The following is a 21,933-nucleotide window of genomic DNA, read 5'->3' on the forward strand; positions in this document are numbered from 1 at the left end:
CGAAGTGAAGCCAGCTCGTCACAATGCGCGTCTCCTGCTGGTACGGAACATCTTCGGTCGCTGGAAGCTAAACTGGAGTGTCTCACCTTGCTGAAGGCCAATGTTGACACCCTCCTCGACTTGCCAACGCAGATGAATCAACTCCTGACATTGAAGCCGGTAGTCGAGAGCCTGAAATCCGCAGTAACGGAGGTTCAGAAGGCCGTAGACTTTCTGTCGGCTCGGTACGACTCTCTGCTGTCTACAGCCACTACCAACTCAACAGCGATAACAGAGCTCCGTGAGGAAACGACATTGCTAAGAAGCGTGGTAACAGAGCAGTCTCAGACCATCGAGCACCTGAAAGAAGAGCTGAACGATAGCGACCAGTACAGTCGTCTCTCAAACCTTGAGATACATGGACTCCCTCATGCCCCAAGTGAAAACTTAGTCTCCGTTGTGGGCGAGTTGGCTGGCAAGCTAGGCCTTGAAAACTTTCAGCCAAGGGACATACTGGCGGTGCATCGTCTGCCATCGCGGCGCGACGGCCCTCCAGTTATCTTGGTTAAATTGGCTTCAGTGTCGCTAAGAGAACAATGGCTCGCCACGCGAGGTAAGCTGAGAACTCTGGCAGCAGAGGGTTCGTTGCCCAAACTCTTCCTCAACGAGAACCTAACGCGAAAGAACAGGGAACTCTTTTGGATGGTACGGGAGAAAGCAAGAAGCAAGCAGTACCAATTCACTTGGGTGAAAAATGGGAAGCTATTTGCAAAAAAGTCAGGAACCTCGTCACTGGTTCGCATCCACCGGTTGGCCGACCTGGAATTGATTGTGTAACTCTTTTTGTTGCTAAGCGGCTTAAAACTACCAGTGGATAACAACCGCATCGAATAATGGAAGTACAGTTTCGTCAATGTTCAGATTTTTCTTCATTTCAACGTTTCTCGGAACCGGCTAGTGATAGTACTCTTGGGCTCTTACATGTAAATATTCGAAGTATTCGTAAATATTGGGACCAGTTTGTAATAACTGTAAACAATACGTCACCACTGTTTGATGTTTTTGTGCTAACAGAGATCAATGTTAAAGACGATTTCTGTGGTGAGTTCCGGATACCGGGATATAAATCATTCTTTCTTACACGACCGATTGGACGAGGAGGAGGAATTGCGATATTTGTTAAGGACTTGTGGTGTACTGAAACACTTGATGTAGAGTTTTGCCATTGCGATCGAGTCTTTGTCTATGAGGCTATGGAATGATAAGTGGTCCTTGGTTTTATTAGCTTTTTACAGACCTCCTTCAGTTAATCCTTTAAGATTTTTAGAAGAACTAAAAAATACACTTGGCAATTTTCAGTCTGTCGACATCTGTTTAGTAGGTGATTTCAACATTGATACGCTTCAACCCGCCAAGTCTATTGTATGTGACTATCTGAATCTTTTAGCGCATTTTGGTCTGGAGGAACTGATTTTAGCTCCAACTCGAGAAGAACTCTTGGATAATCACCTCGTGGCCTCATGTCTGGATCATATAAGCATACGCGCTCCGAATGCTGTTGCAAAATCGGCCATAATAGAGCAAAAATTAGCCGACCACTACTTTGTGGCGTGTCAACTTGCATCCCAACTCACGATGAAATCAACAATACCGATAACAAAAACACTGGAAATAACTGATAAAATTAGATTTGATAATTTGGTTAAAACCTATGATTGGAATAGTTTACTCTCTATTCAAGACTTTGATGAAGTGTACTGTAGGTTTAGAGATATATTTGACTACTTCAAGGACAAATCTAAAAAGGTTATCACCCTGAGGCGACGTCGTAGCGAACAAGAATGGTTAACGAGTGACATTTTGTCAGCTATCCGCTGTAAAGATGTTCTTTGGGCTAGATGTCGGCGATCTCCAACCAATACAAACTTGAAAAAAGAATTCCGTAGTATGCGAAACCGTGTAACCGCGCTTATTCGATCAGCAAAAAGAAAATACTTTCGAGATAAGTTTTTTAAAGCAAGGTCAAATATTTCAATGACTTGGAGTTTAATAAATCAATTACGAGGCACGGGTGTAAAGAGATCGATAGATGCCTCCCTCGAGAAAGTGTTTGGTAACAATACGACAAAACTAGTAGAGGATTTCAATATGTTCTTTGCTAAATTTTCTGGAGTAGCTCGGGATGATACTATGTTCACGGCAGATTTTCTTGATTATAATGTTTCCTCGGCATTCCTTCCCGAAATGTCTGAACATGATCTACGCACTTTGCTTTTTAGTTTCAGAACTGACAAGGCGCCCGGTATCGATGGTATCAGTGCAAATGATCTGCGCCGAAATTATGATTCTATAAAACTTGTGCTCCTTCATATGTTAAATGGTTTCATTTCCTCCGGAATGATCCCGGTTGATTTGAAAAGTGCGCTAGTGAAGCCCGTATTTAAGGGGGGAGAGCATAAAAAACTTGACAATTATCGACCAATTTCCATTTTGCCCTGTATTGTCCAAATCTTAGAAAAACATATTTTTCAAACTATGACGGCCTTTCTTGATCACTTTAATATTCTGTCGCCCAGTCAATATGGGTTTGTCAACGGACGTGGGACACAGCCACTTTTGGAAGATTTTTCAGATGAATTACATCTAGCCTTCGAGAGGCATCAGATTGCTTGCGCACTTTTTATTGATATAGCAAAGGCGTTCGATTCAGTGAGTCACAATATTTTACTAACAAAATTGCAAAACATTGGATTCCGCGGCCCATTTCTTTCTCTTCTCCGGAACTTTTTAACTGAGAGGACACAGCTAGTTTCTATAGGTAATAGTCGAAGCTCCCGAGTTACCTTAAAGGCTGGTGTTCCTCAAGGTTCTGTTTTGTCACCTCTTCTTTTTAACATTTTTGTAAACGATATGTCTAACTCAGTTTCAACATGTAAATTGTTTCAATATGCGGATGACACAGTGTTGCTTTCAAAACATCTTGATTATCCTGTAGCAATCGCATTACTCCAAGAGGACACTAGTCAACTTAATGACTGGTTTAAGACAAATTGTCTTACGATAAATGCATCTAAAACTCAGCTTGTCTGCTTTCGTAATCCTCTTAAGATGTTAACGCCCAATCATCCTATATATATGCATACCTCTCTTTGTACATCTTGTAACTGTTGTCCCATATCTTATGTAGATCAAGTTAAATATTTAGGAATTCAATTCGAAAGTGATTTGTCGTGGAATTCTCATCTGTCAAAACTTTGTAAACGACTGAGAAATGTATCTTGTTTACTGTACAATACCAGATCTTTAATACCTTATTCAACGAAAAAGACAAGAGCTCACGCTTTGGCATACAGTGTTTTGCGTTACGGAATAACTATTTTTGGTCACAGCCCAGGACGATGGGGTCAAAAAATAGACTCAGTCTTAACAGGAATATTTAAAAGCATTGTTTATGGTTCCATATCGTTAACTGAAGAAGAGATCATAGCAGTCTTGGGCTTGCCATTGTTCCACTCCTTATTGGTTCAGACCGTTATATTGAAACACTTTTGGTGTGATAATTTCAGAGTACCTCATGTCGTATCTAGATCACTTCGACATACCGAGCGCTATGAAATGCCTTTTGTTGTGACAAACTACGGAAAAAGAATTCGGAGTTTTTATGTTCCCTATATATTTAATAGCCTACCGGACGATGTTTACACTGTGGACTCACTAAACAAACTGAAGCAAATGCTCCGATCTAAAAGTGCAAGTTTTTAACTGTGCTGTGTATGTGCATGTGTTTGTGTGACCATCATCGTTTATATTGTGATGTATGTTGAGCTTGGAAGCTTACATGTGTGGGGACGCTTTTTTATCACAAACTGTAGGGTCTTGTCCAACAAGCCTTTTGTCTGGCTTTGACAGACCCGCCTCACTATGAAGTGAACTACCCGCGTAAATAAACATTATTATTATTATTATTATTATTATTATTATTATTATTATTATTATTATTATTATTATTATTATTATTATTAAAGTCAAAATCAAAAACAAAACGGAGAGGCTGTAAGTGTGGCTAAAACTGGACGGGCGACGGTCAGCGGCGAGAAGTGCGACATAGGGGAGACGCTCGTTTTTCCCTGTTTCTATCATGCAAAACTTCGGCTGTTCCTTTTACTTCTTTTTTTATATATATATCATCTTTTTATATCATCCCTCCGCTGTATTTTTCGTGTCTAACTCGGGGGTTCGGGACGGGCACTTTGCAGCCCGTGCTAGTGCACTGTTCATGCTGGCTGATTGACTTCACGCGAAAAACATCAGGGGCCGTACGAAAAATTCAACATATATTTGTCCTACTGTCACAGTTTTCGCAGCACAACTTCTAATGATGTTTCCTTTATTTTTTTATTTTTTTTTTTATACAATTAACGTGGACTTTAACACTTTTTTTTTCGACCGGAAGCTAGCTGAGTCAAAATGAAAAACTACCGAACCTAAAGACCACAGAAGTACTGTAGGCGATTCTGTTGTAGGACGCTTGCACGTTCTTTGAGGCGTAGGATTTTCGTTTTCTTTTCTCTTTTTTTTTTTACGCTAGTTTGTTCTAGTTTGTACGCTATTTTCCTTCTTTGCGTATTTTCCTCGCTGTTTGTTGACAATCCTAGGGGCCCTAAGGCTTGCCAAGCTGTACACTACAGCCTTTCTCTTTTTTTTTTTCTTAAGTCCTCAGTCGTAAACAATTAAAAATACAGTCATTATTATTAATATTATTATTACTATTAAATAATGAAGTGGTCCGTCAGCTCGCAAGCAACCCGATGGAGCCAATTCGCTACGGTTCGCGTGGCCCACGCTGTGGGCAGGGGCGAAGTGTATACGCAGGCGTCGCCCCCCTTCGAGTACGCGTCGGCGCGTCGTTCCGCGGTCCGTCCGCGACGCGTTGTTTGTTTCCTGGCCGGAGTGTCGCTCGCGCCGAGGACAGAGTCGGCCGCCAATCTCGGCCAAGGTTCGAGTGCACAGCGTCCCGAGGAAGGCAGGCGGAAGCCTGGCGGGCCCCCTGCCTCCTTTCATCGGTCGTCCGCCGGCGCTGCGAACGTCGTTCGTGCGCGGGTCGCCCGCTCGTGCGTCGCTTTTTATTAGGGACGTCGCGAGCTAGCGTCGAACCTGAAACTCGACTGTAGGAATCTTGAGAACAGAAAGTTAGGGCACAAACGAGCTGGTGACGGCCGAACACGAACACTCAAAACCCGGGAATGGGCGAACGAAGGACGACAAGACGCCGAGTATCGAGCCCAGCTGATAAATAGTGACTAAGATCCTGCTTATAAAGCTTTCAAACACATTCACAAGCAAAAAATAAATAAAAAGACAGGGGAAAAGGGAAAAGTTGATCTTCATTTGGTTGTCTGTGTGTTCCCCCAAATTTATTTTTCCTTTTGGTGCAGTCCTTTTTTCTTTCATGGGAAGGTGCCTGAAGCATTTGTTAACAGGGTTTCTGTCTATATATATAACGGGCATGGTGGCGGCAGGCCGAAGGCGTGGGTATATAACTGAGAAGAAAAGAACCCTTAGTGAAAACAGCAACAACGGACGATTTAATCTTCGACGTTTCGGCCGGAGTCCTGCCTTCGTCAGAAATGAACTTTTACAAAAAAAAAATGGTTTGCTCTTTATGTTTATACAGCCTTAATGGAGATGCGCCTCAACGGGTAATCGGTCTCTTAGCTGTAGATGAGAAATTTAGCCAGTGCAGTACAACCGCTAACTTGGGATTTTTAACGTGCATCACGCAGTAGTGATCACACGAACGCGTGCCGGTACGAAACTCATTCAGATCAAAACGGGCGGGGGCAGCGGGGATCGAACCCAGGAGGTTCCCAGCGGAAGCTTTCGCTCCACGCTCCGAGCTGAGACGCGTTAGCCCACTCGGCCACTTCCTCCCTGTTAGCCCACTCAAACGTGGGTGGTTGGAGCTTTCGTGAGAGAGAAGCCTAGGGCAGTTCTTATCCGGGTGAAGAAGCTTGACGGTCGGGGCCAAGTTTCAAGGACGGTGGGATGACGGTTGTAGCTTCTTGAGAGGGGGCGCAGGGTGACACAAAGTCACCCTGCGCACCCTCTCAAAAAGCTCCAACCGTCACCCTGCCGAAATTTGGACTCGACGGTAGCATTGTATAAATACCACCCGCGTTCATCTGTAAAAGTTCTTCCTGCCGAAACGTCGAAGAATAAATCGTCCGCTGTTGCTGTTTTCACTAAGGGTTTTTTCTTCTCCAGTTATATATATATATATATACAAGGGACAGCACAAACAAGTGCAAAATACGAAAAACTATAGTGTATGCGAAAGACGCTTAAGACTGCTTACGTGTAGGAATGCTTTCGCATTCCTACACGCACCGCATTCCTGCAATCAGCGCGCCACGCCTTCCTTTCGCACGCGGCGCTCCGGCGGTGACATCACGCTCCACCACTGCGCAGGAGCAGCGAACCTCGCCGACCTCACGACGGCTTCCGTATACCTAAGCATCTGCGTTGCTGTGCTTTTGGCCAATGGGAATTCATGTGCCGTTTCGCTGCTACAGACGGTTACAGACAACGCCGGCTTCGCTCCATAGAACAGTTAATGCTTTGGCATTAAAAAGCCAGCATCTCGAAGGTTTGATGCCTTCGCACCTTGTACTTTAAGCATCGGAGCCTCGCAACATTTTTGGAGTCGTACTCAAATTACCGGTCTTTTATGACCATAAAACGGCACGAGTCCAACGATGCTATCCGATAGGGCCAATCGGGCCGTGGCAAAAGCGCATCGTCACTGCGCTTTATCGTCTGAGTGTATTTCCCATCAGCGACTAAGCCGATCACGTACAATGCAGCAAACCTGCGGTTTTTCTTTTCTTTTTTTTCTTTTTTTTGCGTGTGATTGCTTCAGTTGTTTATGGGAAACCCAGAAAGGCAAGGAGCGGCGTGACGAAGCACAACTGTCGCCACTCTGTTGGCTCCATCGTCGGCTGCGGTCCGACTCTGAGTGAAACGGAGGGACGTACCTGAAGAACCCAGTGCAGGAATACTCGGCGACGATGCGATCCAATGGCCCGGAGCACGGGCAGGGGGCGGGACATGAGCAGCGCCACCGCAGGTTGCGTCAACAGCCCAAACTGCAGAGTGCCACGCGATGAGCAGCACAAACGTTTTCACAGTGCATGAACGTGGCCATAGATGGGCGTCGCATTTTTTATTCATTTCTTCATTAACTCAGAATGCATTAAGTAGCTTTCCACGAGACGAGCGTATAGTCGCACTCACACGTGATCATACATCGTACAAAAGGGGCTGTTCGCTGTAGACACGACGACAGCGTTGTTTGCAGAACGCTAAACATGTTTACTTCGCACATATGCACGCTTCGAACATGTCTGGAGAGAGTTTTTGTATGGCCAATGCCACCGTCATGCAAGGAGAACCTCGGACATTGCCTATCGTATGGTCTATTAGACCATACGATAGCATCACGAAAGCAACGTCCCACAAACAATGAACATTTGACGGGTGCATTGTAGCGGGGCGTTGCCACGTGGGGTGTCGGTACCCGCGTCTTCGATGGTGTATTCGCTTGGCGTGGTCGGGCGAAATCATTCGATGGGCTAACGTCACGTAACCAACCGTTCCATGCAGCCAATGGGGGTGGCGTAATCTAATAGGATGACGTTACGTCATTGTGACGCTTGTCAACCGGAGTGAGGTTGACTAGCGTAAGCGATCGTAGAACCATGGTAAAACTAAAAACTAACGTACCGCACCTCGAGACATGCTGATTTTGCGTCTTCCAACTTTGTTTCCATAGGAGGAGGCTGCATTTTCGTTCGCTCGGGCCGGAATGCTTCCAAACCCAGGAACGGGTTTCTTCGTATTTTGGTCGCCTCACTGGTGTCACTGATATACTTAGACGCAACACGCTGTCCTCCGCGCCATCGCGGGCTTTATGCGATTTCGCCCTTGCCAGTTTGAGTGGCTCGGCACGTGCCCCTACAGTCAGGCATCCAGATCACTGCTCTACAATAGTATCCTATACTTTGCGGCTCATTCTATGAGCAACGCTGTCCACACGGCTACCCGATGCCTCATCGATGTACATTTTGAAGAACCCTTCGCTAAATGTCTACAAATTCCTCGAGACGAGATTGAACCCCTGAAACCGGAAGAGGTGACATTCCAAGTGGAGAAATTAAATCTTTGGACGGGTGCACGTGCGAGACGTGAAGTCCGTAATGGCAGCTCTAATTTCGAGCGCGTTGAAAAGGGGCGAGAGATTGCCTTTGGGGTCTGAATATTTTGTTCTCACTCTACCCTTCTCACTCTCGGGATGCTGTTTCCGACGCATTTATCATGACGCCTGTGCCTGTCCCTCGCAAATAAAACAAAGTACCGTTCCGTGACCATGGACTACTAAAATGGCGCCTGCAGAATATCAATTGGCCAATATTCCGAGAAATGAGATCGGCGTGACGATACCATTGGCACTTTGTCTCCCATCTGATGGAGTGTGGCGGTTGGGTAATTCCCTCCTGGTACGGCCAAAGAATACTCACCGCTAACGTCATGAGGGTGGGATGCCACGAGAACCATCCTGGAAGAAGTGAAAAAAACAAAAAGATGGGCTTTAAATCCCCTGTGGAAGAAAATTATCTAAATATCTCTCATTCTCACTCGAATAGAAAACATCCGTGAAGTTTTGTAAAAACGTGTATAGGCAACCTGCAATGCTGTTTGGTTTGGCGCTATCTAGCGACTGAAGCAAAAAATAGTGGGTATGCTTGGGAGTGTCAGCTGCATTGTTCAAACGTGAGCTATTACTCTGGTGGCATTGCTTAGGCCTATTGTCTGAATCAAGAAACACAGGGTACCCAGAAAGCCGTGATGATCGCATAACATTCCAGTACGGCGGAAGCTATGGGCCTGGCTGGCCAATCTGAACGTCACTACATATAACCTGAGTGCGTTTTTACTGCGAAGAAGTATCAAGCTTTTCGCTGCGTCATGGTCCAATATGTGTGCGTTTCGCTCATAAACGTAGCGCATATATCGAAGCCGTCGGCACGCAGCGTAGGGCTTATCGTTCACCCTTTGCCAAGTTACAACGAAACAGAGTATAAAGCCGGGAACACATTTGCGAAAAAACGAACCGAAAATCGGAGAGAAATCGGAGGCTGCGAAAATCGTAGCTTGCGATTTTCGGAAGACGAGCCACATGCGGTGGAATGCGCGGCGCGGGAATCGCAATGCACTGCGGTTTTTGTGCTCCGACTTCAGGAGGCTGTGCGGTAGTCTGGCGAACTGGCGTCCCATATTTCGCACCTCTTAAACACATCAGCTATTAAAACCTCATTGAATGCCACGCGAGCCTTTGTACCACCACCCTTTGAGACAGAGACTGAAATGGTTTCCTCCGAAGGTTGAGATGAGAACGCAGGGATGGCATACGATCTTGCCTGCGCTGCTTCCGAAGCTGCGTGAGCCGCCATGTTGCGAGCCGATCGTATCGTTTCGTTCCGTCCTGTTCCGGGCTTTCGCTCACCGAGCTCCTACGCCCCGAATTCGGAGGCGCCGTGCGAAAATATCTGGCGCTGCAGATCTGTCAAACCGCTTCCGATTTTCGGAAAAGGGGAGGAGCCTAGCTGCCGTGCGACTTTCGTGTGCGGTTTTCGCACAAAATTCGGCTTTTTTTCGCAAATGTGTTCCCGGCTTAACCGTGAGCTCTCACTGTGTTGGCGCCGCCTGGCTGATGCCAGCTGGCTATAGAGCATATTTCAAATAAAATTATTTAAAAAACACTAAGAATCTCCTGTGCTTCTAACTGTTCTCACTTTTTTTTCCTTTATTTTTACCCTCTCTTCCCCTCTCCTCTCTGATCACACCTTGAGGGATTTACCGTCTGATGCTCCAGACAAGCTAAGTCGTGGAGGCATCAGTAAAACCAACTCCTTTTTCACAACTAACGACCCCCAGATACAAGCACCTTTGTGAGGCTGCTGAAAAACCTCATTATCTCAGTGTCGACCCGAAAGTCAATCGAACCAAAAACCGGATGAGAACCATTATTTTATCTGAAGCAGAACTGAAGTGAACTGATATTGTCGCCGCCATCCTGGACGTTAACCGGAGCTGTTAAAATAATAAAATCAATCGATCAAATCAAAACACAGTAGCGGAAAAACTAGCTCTTTTATTGCCTTGCACAGGAGGACGCACACATGCAGACACGCACACAGGCACTCACGCACGTACACACACAAGCCAACACGCCCACCGTACGCACGCACACATACACACACGAAAATACACCAGCACCATTTTAAAGCCGCTGAAGAATCTCTGGATCAAAGTGTTAAACGAAAATCGAACTGAAACGAAAACTAGACTGAACCGTCACTTGTACTAGAACCGGAGGGAAATCTAACCGGAATTATTGCCGCCATCTTAAAGCTGGACGCGATGGAACCGTAAAAATGAAATGAACGGTAACCGGTTCGAGAACGGTCCAGCTTTAGTTTACTGAAGCTGGAAAGCTGTTTTCTGAGAAGGAATATGAAGCGAGCTGGGGGGCGTAGGACGTGCTTTTTCCATATATGCATCGTCAGAGAGCGGTAATGGCAACCGTTACAAAGAAATGAACGGTAACCGGTTCCAGAACGGTCTAGCTTCAGTTTACTGAAGCTGAACCGTTCTTTTTGAGGAGGAAGAGGAAGCCAGCTGGGCGTACGACTTGTGTTTTCCATCGCCAGAGAGCCAGCCGGCCCAGTGCCACACACCATGTCTCTGATTGACAGGGTGCTCGCGCTGCTTGGTTACAAGCTGTACCGCAAGCTGGAAGACTTCAAAGCCCGCTTCCGCGAAGGCCACCGCCCGGCCAACACCGGCGCCAACCCCTGGGGCCCTATGTTGCGCTTTTTTGGACTCCCACGGTGACTAGGGAGAAGGAAGTGACGTCAACGATACAGCAAACACAGATTGGATGTTGACAGAAGAAAAAAAAAATCAACACCCAATCTGCGTTTGCTGTGTCGTTGACGTCACTTCCTTCTCCCTAGTCGCCGTGGGAGTCCAAAAAGCGCAACGTAGGGCCCCTGGAGCTTCACCACGTATGTGCTGGACTCCTTGCGTCGCCGAATATTCGGACGACACGTCTGCACGCTGGGCACGCAGGTAGCCCTCGCTAGCCGCTCGAGACCGGCCTGCTAGACATCGGCAACCCATGGCAGCTCCGCGAAGACCGCCGTCGCGTAGACCGCTGCTAGGCATAACGCTCTTCCTCTTCACCATCCCATCATCATCATCATCGCCATCCCTTCATCATCGTTATAGAGCCTCCAGTTGGGTGACGTGGGCCTGGATGCACTACTGACTAGACCAGTCAGTAGTGCAATAAACATCTATTGAACTATTAAAGTATTAAATTTATCTTCATTTTGTTTTCTTCTAACAACCCACCGAATATTTTAAGATAAAGACACTAGACAGCTATGATTATCCGTGCGCCTGGAAACCTAAACCGAATGTTAAAAAGCTACCAAACGAGTTTTAGAATCCTACTTCGGCCGCCTTCCAACACGGGCGACGTCATGCGGTTATCACGCACGTACCCGTCTGGTGTAGGCGCCCTTCTTTTCCGTCCGTGTGGAAATAAAAAAAAATAAAAAAAGTTCCGCATAACTTGAAAGAGCTGGATTTGGATGATATCCCATCCGAAATTGAAGCGTGACATTTGTTTCATTCACATACTATGCTGCGCCATTACGTCACACATTCAATGTTAATTAGTTTGCTACGTTTGTTTTATAAACGCACGTTTACGAGTGCATTTGAAGCGTTTAATTTAATGCTGATTAGCTGACAGATTCGCTGAATGCGTAAAGTCACCCGTACCAAATATCTGTTTGAAATAAAAAAAAAAAAAACATAAGTCCCACGTAGCATGCCTGCAGTACTGCAACGTCGCTAAAGGTGGATGGCAGTATTTCTTAGCAGAGTGCTATTAGCCGTTTGGGCGCAAAATATAATGCGTTGTTGGGTTTATATAGACAAGTATCTGGCTCTGTTCCACGGGTGCCGCAACGTTTGCTAATGCTGACATCATGACAGAGTAAAAAAAAAGGGGGGGGGGGGCTGCGGGTTTTGCACGACTCCGTTTATTTAGGAACCTTTGCCCATATCTTATGTGCAGGAACGTCAGAAATGCAAAGTCACGAGGCTCCAAGAACAACACCGACGCCAAGAGTGTTGTAAAAAGAAAAAAATATTGTTTTATGCGCAGCCCCTCTCTTCGCAAAGAGCCTGCGTTTGAGATTATTTCCAATTTTTATCGGCAGCGGCTAGGATTTCGGACGCTGATCCATTGACGTTTGTAGGCAGCTGTGCATGAGCGCTGTAATAGCTAACCTTCTTTTTCTTTTTTTTCTTATACTTCATACCTACCAGTATGGTAACAGGAGAGGTCAGAGCCTTGCCAGGCGTCGCAGTGACCTTGTCTTGAACGCAATTTTCTGAGTGGTTCCTCAACGGACGCTTCAATGGCTCCCCATCTCCGTACAACTAGAACCACCAAATAAGCTTAGAGTATAGGATTCGGCGCTCCATTCTCCGATGGTGTAGCGGGCGCCGCCATTTGGTCCTCCGGGCAAGGCGAATGTCCTTGGCGATAGTTGCGATTCAAAAATGAGACTGCCTGTGCTCGTTATATGCGATGTGAGGAGACTGGGGCGATCTCGTTTTGCTCTGAAGGAGGAAAAAGTATTCCCTGCAATTTCAGAGCTTCAGACAAGATGGCCGAAGTGTTGATACGCCGAGGCGTAGCTCATTTAGTAGAGGTAGAACGAGAGAAGGTCAGGAATGGCGGCTCTAACCTACCGGAAAACGGTAGAAAGACTGCGCTTAATGCTGTCACTCATAGACGGCACGACAGAAAGCAAGAACGTGAAAGCTTCTCTGAGATGAGCATCCGAGCGTGTGTGGAACCATATGTGCACGGATGGTAGCACACGCGCTCAGGTGCGATTAGGGGTCCCCTAACCCTAACGTAACCTATTTCAAACCTGCCTAAGGAAACCACCTTCAAGTGGCATCACACCATGAGGATATAAAAATCGTCAGGACTTACAAAACACAGAAAATTTGAACTTCACATTTCATTACTATACCTTGGTGTATTTCATGATGCTTACGAACACATAACCCGGATATTAAAAAGAATTTGTACTAAGATATGCTAAACTGCATATCGTGGTCCTTACTTTGCACGTTTTATTTTCTAGGTGTCTCTACAAAAGGTAAAAACACTAAAAATATATTTTGTCTAAATAACACACCCAAAAGGTGCATAACATTATTAGTGACGCTGTGTAGCTTTGTAGCGCTTTACCCAGGTTTTTTTTTTAGGGGGGGGGGGGGGGGGGCAGGGCGGTGTAGAGTTAAGGTTTATAGCACTTTCTTTTGGCGGTACCTGACAAAATACAATGTTACCCTACTTTGACGGAGACCTTTCTGTATGAAATAATGAATATTGTCCACACTTGAGATTACATTCAGATTCTAATTAGCATGATGGCGCTGTCCATCACGCTCTCTCATACCTTCAAGCGATGGTGTCCTTTGAGCGTACACTCGAGTACACCCCACTGCCTGGTGAGGTGAGTGTGCCATTTTTCTCGATGGCATCAAAATAAGCAGCACAGTCTATCCCTTGATTCTTCGCTCTTTGTCACGTGAGTTGAAACGCCGTGGCGCCAGTGTGCAAATAGCCCCCAACAACTTCCGGTTCTCAAGTAAACGGCGGGTTACGCAGTATTTGCGAAATCAAATATACACGCTATCTTACGGATATGGCCAAATATAACATCGTCAGACTTAATTCACTCTTACGATAACACAAAAAAATGATGAGTACAAAATGAGAAAATGCATGTGACCCGGACGTGTGCCGGGGCTACTTAATAGATGGCGCCACTGAGTTTGTCCCCAAACAAAAAAAGGGGGTGAATACCATAACAAAGTAGGAAACCTTATAACACAATGTTTTTAGACGCTTTATCTCGTTTTATACTCTAAATATCGCTTTTAACTTTGATGTGTCCAAAGTCAAGCAACAGATTGGTTCAGGTCATCAGCATCTTAAAGACTAAAAACTAGGGGTGTGCGAATAATATCTTCGAATGCGAATCGAATACGAATAGTTAGCTTCGAATATCGAATCGAATAGTAGAAGGCAAGTGCATTTATTCAGATCATTTTTATTTTTACATGTCGAAACTACAGTTGATTTTTCTTTTATTTTCTTATTGTTTTTTTTTTAATTTTGAATTGGAGAATTACAGTTGATTTTTATGCATGAGAACTTGTGGTCTTCCCTAAAACTAAAATTTTCGTTTTTGTGTTTTTATTCACGTTAACACCAGTGCCTCACTGGTGTTAACAAGAATAAATGCACAAAAACGAAAATTCTAGTTGGTGGAAAGATCACAAGTTGTCATGCAGAAAAACCAACTGCTGCACATGGTCAGGTAGGAGTCGCTCCCTTCGAGCGGAAACTACATCTCGAACCACAAAAAAAAAAAAAAAAAAAAAAATCTCTCCCATTTGGCAGTGAAGTAGCAGGTATTGTCAGGTATTTTATGCAAAGCTTCGCCAGACTTGGATATCTTAAGCACCCGACAGTTCGCCACCACTCACATGGATCACTCTACCTCTTTAGCAGTGCCTCCTAAGAATGCGCTACAACTTCCCACTCTGAAGCTGAAACCACTTTGTTTTCCATTGCACTTTTGACTAAGTGGTCAAATGCTTGCCAAACATTGCTGACGGCGTTGAGCCTTGCTCATTTGACTGGATGGCAGCTTCCGGCTGGGTTTCTTCAGTAGCATAACATGAGGCTATAGCTCTTGCAGCACCAGACCTTTTAGCCATAATAATTTTATTCTTTTCGGCTTTAAAAATAGTGGACCTGACACGTGGGTTCATGAACATAGCAAGGCATGCTTCCTTGTCCTCATTATACAGAGTGAACCTTGAATTGATGGATCTTATCAGTTCTGCGGGATAATCGGATGCCCCAGCACAGTTACCTAGACAGTGGAGCATACCAAAAAGCATAGGAACTTGGGAGGGCAAAGACGGATACTTCTCAGCACTGGCAATAATAGTGGCATCAAACAATGGATTCAATGCTTGTACATATTCAGAAGCATCTTTCCACTCTGATGAACCAAGTCCATTAATGTCGCAGTCCTAGGTAGCAAGCTCCACAGTGACTGCTTCTCTGAGTTCTAGAGGTAGAGATAACATTAGTTGCTGGCTATTTCATCTCGTCTCCACGTCTTGCACCAGACGTGTGTGTCCTTTCCCATCTTCTTTTGGCACTCCTCAAACCTTTTCTGAGCTGATGAATTGTGCTTGTAATGTCCCACAATATGCCACCCTTTCTTGCACAGGCGAGAAATGGCCGGCGAACGGGTTCCCGCGTCATTAATCGCCAATTGAAGCGTACACGCACGAAGCACGCTCTTTCAGTCCATAGAAGCCTCCTTACTGCAGCACAGCTGCGCCCGCTATACGTTATACGATAAACTTCGCAAATTCTTCGGATATCTCCCAGTCATGGCACATTTCGTCCAGCATAGTTGAAATGTTCACAGCACTGTGACTGGCAGCCATATGTCGAGTGTTCAATGTGAACTGCTTCATCATGAATTTTGGAGTGAGAAGATGGCAAGTCAAGCTCACATAACTTCCCTTAGCGCGTGATGTCCACATGTCACTTGTGAAGGAAACAGCGGTAGGGCCGCCTTCAAAGGCACTGTGGAGCTCTGCTTTCACCTTATTTCGTGTGTCGTCATACATCTGTGGCACAAACACGCGCGAGAGTGTAGAGCGGGATGGTAGGCGATAGTTGGGAACGGATTCTGTCAGTTCTTTGAAGCCGCGGTCTTCCACAATGCTGTAAGGCTGTAAATCAAGTTGAAGCCGCCATGCAGCTATGTCGCTGTCAATGAGCCTTACTTACCCAAACCGAAGCCGAAAGCAAAACTTACGCTTTCGAATACGTTCTCGAATATTCGATTAATTTCGAATATTCGTGTTACGACAAATATTCGAAAAATACAAAAGACTTAGTTCGCGAATCGAATACGAATATTAAAGATATAATATTCTATTCGTATTCAAAATTTTGAATATTCGCCCACCCCTACTAAAAACAAACGCTGACGTATACATGCGCATACTCAAGATGGCCACCGTGGCCACGCACGAACATCGATCTCCCCGGGGACAAAAGGGAAATATCTTACCGAGAGCTAACGAACGTAGGACGTGGCTCATAATCTTATAGTGTTCCCGCTCAATGCTTCGCGATTGGTTCTTGGGAGTTTCTAGCTGCGAAAACCGCTGTCTGCTGAGAAGCGATAATAAGATGCCGACGACCCAGCACGCCCTGCATTTCGTAAGCACGGAATGACCATAGCATGTATATTCAGCCTCTGAAACCACTGCGGGTGCCCAGGCGGCCGCCAAGACCCCGAGTCAGCCCGCCAGCGCTCAACAACAAAGTCTCGCTGCTCGAGTGCCCTCAAAAGACAGCTCATCGCTCTGTTTTCGCCGGCTATTTGTGAGCTCCGCGACAGTTGGCGCCAGAAGATCGGTCACCGAATTCCAGAAAGGCTTCTCCGGGACAGCCGACGGCGCGACACCGACGAAGCGCTGTCTGCCAAAACAACCCGACGTGCTCGGGTCCGCCTCCCCCCTTTTTTCCCCGTATTCCCCCGGAAGCTCTCGGCCGTCCACACGCGAGGCTTTAAATTTAGTTCGTGTCGGCGGTTCACGACGAAGCCAGAGGGAAAACCGCGACTTGCACTCTTTCGCGCCTTCTCCGGTGATACAAGACCAAGGGCCCTAACCTGGACACTTGGCGAGAAAGACGGCGAGAAATCTGACGGCTATGATTGGCCGGGGCCAAGGCCAAGTGCGGCGTCGGCCAATCACAGCCGCCAGATCTCTCGCCGACTTTTTCGCCAAGTGTCCAGATTAGGGCCCCAACACGCGGCCCTGACGTCACGCAGCTGCGGTGGCGCTGTCGGCGGCACTGCGCATGCGCAGAGGCGTCACTTCACCCAAATTCGGTTTCTGTGCGCGCGCAGTGCCCACACCTGGTGTGGGCAAACGCGGGTTCGTTTGTAAACAGCGTGTCCGTCCCAATGAAGTCCGACGGCGTTCGTGGCACACGTGATCGCTGGGAAAGTGATAGCACCTCCGCGCGCTACGACTCCCTCCCATCGCCTTCATCCTCCGCACAACCAGGCCATGGATCGCGAGACGCGCCATCCTTTCTCTCTCTCTCGCCTCACCGTGCCTTCCCTTCCCTTCGCTACCGTCGCTTCGGAGTTCTGGAAGGTTGTAACGCGCGTCGACAAAATACAAAAAAAAAAAAAAAAAAGAAGGTAGCAGCGGCACTCTTTTTAAAATTTTATATTGTATATTTATTTATGCGTAAATTATTTTTCTGCACCAGACCGCGCGAGATTCTCGTTCGAGAAGCGGGAACGGCAAGCGTGCCGCGCTGGGCAGACTATAAGGAGGGCCGCAGCGGCACTACAACACCAAAGGGGGCAGGACTGGGACCGTACGAGAGGCAGCGCTTCAGCGCCTTTCACACATCTCCCAAGCCGCATCTCTGCACCAGAGACTCAAACCGATATTACTAGGGAGTTTTAGGGAACCGTTCTTGCACGTCCGATACGGTACCATTGGTCCTCCGGTACAAAGTGCACATGTGCTACCACAGAACTCTCATGCATGAGCGGTGCGTACCGGAAGACCCACCGTACAGTTTCGGATGTGCACAAACTCTGGCTTTTCTAGCCAATATAACTCGAAAGGATAGCAGCGCCAAAAAACAACCGACAATGAGAAGAAACAAACGGACCGAGCACCGTTCCTTTCTTCTATACTTGTTCGTTGCGTGTGGGCACTCCCTTCCGTCACAGTGCGAAACCAACTAGCCCATTAAGCCTGGTTCAGACTGTTGCGTTCGACTGCGTTGCGGCTGCGAGACACCAGGACATCCCTGCTGCTTATACCGCGTGCCAAAATGATTCCTTGAATTGGATTCCACGCTTCATACGAAGCACAGATGGGCCGGTGACTCGCTTTCGGTTTTCGACGCAACGCAGTCAAACGCACTCAAACTCAAGTGTCTGATTCGGCCTTCACTCCATATGAACGGTTGGATTCACGAACGACATTGCGTGATTACAACGCGCGCGATGTTCTATGACAATGAAAAATCGAGCTTAGTCATTGTCTCTACAAATAACGGTAAAAATGCTTGAAAACTCGAGTCATTTTAATAATGCTGATTGTTTTTAACTTTTTTTTCTTTCGAAGACGCTAGTTTATCCTACAGGGAGAGGGAATTCCCGATGTTATTTCCCCCCAGGTCTACAGAAGGTTACATTATCTTGATCTCTCATTTTTCGCGTCGCGAATGTTGCTTGTCGAGATGACGGAGTTGGTCTTACATTTCAGGGTTCTAAGTTTATACCAGAGGCCCTAAACTCGTCGAACACAAAGTTGGAGCCGAAAGTTCGCGGAGCGCGCTGATTGGACGCCGGCGGAAAAAGCGCGAAGTCATCGCCGGTATACATAGTTTTCACGGACGTCATAGCCGGGGCTTCTGGAATACGCCAGAGCCATTGCCAGGTATCAAAAAGTTTCAGTTCCGGTTTCAGCCAGGTGTCTGCCGTGTGTGAGCGACGCAGCTGATTGACTTTCGTTGCGCTTCTTGCGATCGTGCGGTGCAGTCATGCCGATATGCGGGATGTTCGGTTGCCGAAGCGGGAGTAAGTCTTCCGCACAGAGCACTAACTCGGAACCAGGAATAGGGCTGCACTGTTTGCCAAAAGTAATCACGTGGCAGTGTGAGCGGACAAAGCAGCTCTCCGAGAAGCGCCGGAGCCTCTGGCTCACTCGCATCAACCGAAAGGATCTGGGGAACCTCAACAATGTTCGTGTCTGCGGTCGTCACTTTATTAAAGGTAAAGAACACGTGAGTCCACTCAATGGGGTCTGACGCAAGCTTACGATCGTGCTCGGTCTTTGAGCGCAGCAGCCGAGGCAATGTTTACGCCGCGACGTTCCAATGCTTGACGATCGAAACTCCTTACAGTTGACCGAGCAAGTTGCAACCACTGCTTTTGTATTTGTTTTTATCTCTGTAGCCGCGTTTCCGTAATTCTGTGATGTTGGCTGCGGACACGTCGAGTTTAGTTCAGATGCTGGGATCAGTGAATCACATGTGAGCGACGCGACAGGACCCGCTGTCGCTCGGCTCGTCGTAGCCATGCAAGCGACGCACGTCGCGATGAGCAGCAGCGATGGGCGATGTTTTCTGGAAATCTAGAAACGAGCGACGCGACGGCAAATCTCGTCGTTCGTCGCCGAGAGTTCAGACACGTCCCTTCACTCTCAGGCAAACCATCGAGTCTCATGGACGATGCTAATCCTGATTGGGCGCCGACCCAGCACCTTGGTTACGAACGCGGCGAGCAGCCTTTGGGTGAGATAACGGCTCGGTACCAGCGTTCGAAAAAACGCCAGAAGAAGGCGGTCCAGTCAGAGGCGAGTACACCTCCCTGCCAGTCTCTTCAAGCTGCATCGCCTCTAGACCGCAGCATGGACCCCGAGCCTGATCGAGGTTCTCCCCCTCCAAGCTGTTCCGTGGATTCAGCAGCCTCGAACAGAGGTTTGTGCCATAATTTTACCATTTATGATTAGTTTAATGACATTCCTTTCGCACATAATTTGATGCACTAAATTACTGGATTTTTTGTGGATTTTTTGTTTTTGTTTTACCTTTTTGTGGCAGAAGCTGCCATGCAAACGGACCTGACAGAAGAGGACCTCCGAGCAGTTGACATGGACAACCGAAGACTTGCTTCGGAGCTCCGCACACTTACGAAGCAAAAGCAACAGCTGGAAGTGACGGAGGCGTCGCTTCGTGAAGATGACGCAAAAGTTCTTTTTTATACAGGGCTTGGTAGCTTTTCAGTTCTATTTGCAGTCTTTCAGTTCATAGAGTCTGTCGTGAAACACACTGCACAAAATGGCTTGGAGAAATTCCAGGAATTCCTTGTGTTTTTATTGAAGCTCAAATGGAACTTCCCTGTGCAAGATCTTGCTTACAGGTTTGGAGTTTCAGATTCAACGGTAAGCAGAATCTTCGAAAAGTGGCTGCACGCAGCATTCTGGAGACTGAAGTCCCAAATTGTGTGGCCGTCTAGGAGAGACATACAGAGCACAATGCCACAGGCATTCTTTGACTCCTTCGGGCCAAAGGTGGCAGTCATAATTGACTGCTTTGAGATAAAAATAGAGCGACCATCCTCTTTACTTCCAAGAAGCGAGACATGGTCCCAGTACAAGAACAGTAACACGGGGAAATTTTTAATTGGAATATCTCCTCAAGGTGTTATCACATACATATCGGAAGGCTGGGGCGGAAGAACGAGTGATAAACACATAACAGAAAACTGTGGCCTTCTCGACCTCCTATTCCAAGGGGATGTGGTTCTCGCCGACAGGGGATTTGATATTGCCGATAATCTGAGCCTGTACTGTGCAAAGCTGCATGTTCCTGCCTTCACTAAAGGCAAAAAGCAACTGTCGGCCCTAGAAATTGAAAGTACTCGAAAACTTGCGAACGTTCGAATTCATGTTGAAAGGGTTATTGGCTTAGTACGCAACAAGTACATCATCGTGAAAGCTGTTCAGCCAATTGACTTCGTCACTTGTAGACCAGGAGACCCGTTTACGCCTCTCGATAACATTGTGACAGTCTGTTGCGCCCTTACAAACCTCTGTCCCTCTGTGGTTCCTGAAAACCCCAAAATACCCACATGAAGGTTTTCTTGCAAGTTGGTATCTTTCATCTGTACATCAAATGATAGCAGCTTGCTGACATAGAAAAAAGACGAAACTGAGTAATGGCTTGGGTAAGCATTCTGTCACTCTTTCTCGGTCAGAAACACTCACATTCAATTTGCATACTGTTGATCTGTTGCTGATACAGGGTTGTTTGTTCGTGTCCAAGCAAGAGTTCGGAAGTTTGTGCATTTTTTTTTTGTTCATCTGGTTTTGCTATGGGACAATGGAGCATTCATTTTGTAAATGCTTTCATCTGACACATTAAAATTGGTGATTCTATGTTTTGAAAGGAAACAATGTTGTTATGGATGTGAATACTGTAATATTTTATTAACGAGAGGGCACTCAGGCCTTCAAGTGTGGCACTTCACCGAACGTCCTCCAATAAATGTACAGGGGCTGCTGTTCACTCTTCAGAGTATGAAATTCACTGTTGACTACTGTTTGCAGTAATGCAATCTTCACAAAACCACTTGCTTTGTTTTGGAGCACGCTTTATGTCTAGGCAACTGTAATGGAACCAACCGTATTTGCAGTGTTGGCCATCGCACGCAAGCATCTTTCCCACCTCGGGTCCCTGACAGTAGCAAAAGCTGTTCCCGCTCGCTTTCAATTTCGGAGTACATTTTTTTGTGAAATACTGAGAAAACAATTCAGGCAAGATTGCACGTCTGAAAAAGTCAATCGCGGTTGGAATGACACTGTCAAAAAATGCTTCATCCTTCAGCACTCTTTCAATGTGCGGCTTTGACATTGGACTCCACACAACAAAATCCGCGTAAGTAACGCCACACACAGCCATCTGTGTCTGCACCGGATAGAAAAACGGGTGCTTCCTTTTTAGGCGCAGGTTGCCGTCAACATCCTCTAGGCAGAAGTCCGAGTCATTTACTGCCTGCTGTATCGTGTTGATGGCTAAGGAATGGGGACATTTAACTTCAACAACACCCTTGCCGCAGCATGTGCAGCAAACAAGACTATCAGGGCTGGCAGCGATGT

At 46.6% G+C, this 21,933-nt stretch overlaps 1 protein-coding gene across 1 annotated transcript in view; it reads right to left on the reverse strand.

Moving 5' to 3' along the window:
- LOC8037503 (probable transmembrane reductase CYB561D1) overlaps positions 1-21,933 on the reverse strand; it is a 93,264-nt gene that overhangs the window by 39,364 nt on the left and 31,967 nt on the right. The window contains exons 2-3 of the mRNA XM_042286780.1: positions 8,556-8,593; positions 7,014-7,124 (exon numbers count right to left, since the gene is read on the reverse strand). Coding sequence (XP_042142714.1) covers positions 7,014-7,124; positions 8,556-8,593 — 149 coding nt within the window. The remainder of the gene's footprint in view (positions 1-7,013; positions 7,125-8,555; positions 8,594-21,933) is intronic.

The sequence above is a fragment of the Ixodes scapularis genome, unplaced genomic scaffold, assembly GCF_016920785.2.
Source record: "Ixodes scapularis isolate PalLabHiFi unplaced genomic scaffold, ASM1692078v2 PGA_scaffold8__174_contigs__length_109621045, whole genome shotgun sequence".
Lineage (NCBI taxonomy): Eukaryota > Metazoa > Arthropoda > Arachnida > Ixodida > Ixodidae > Ixodes > Ixodes scapularis.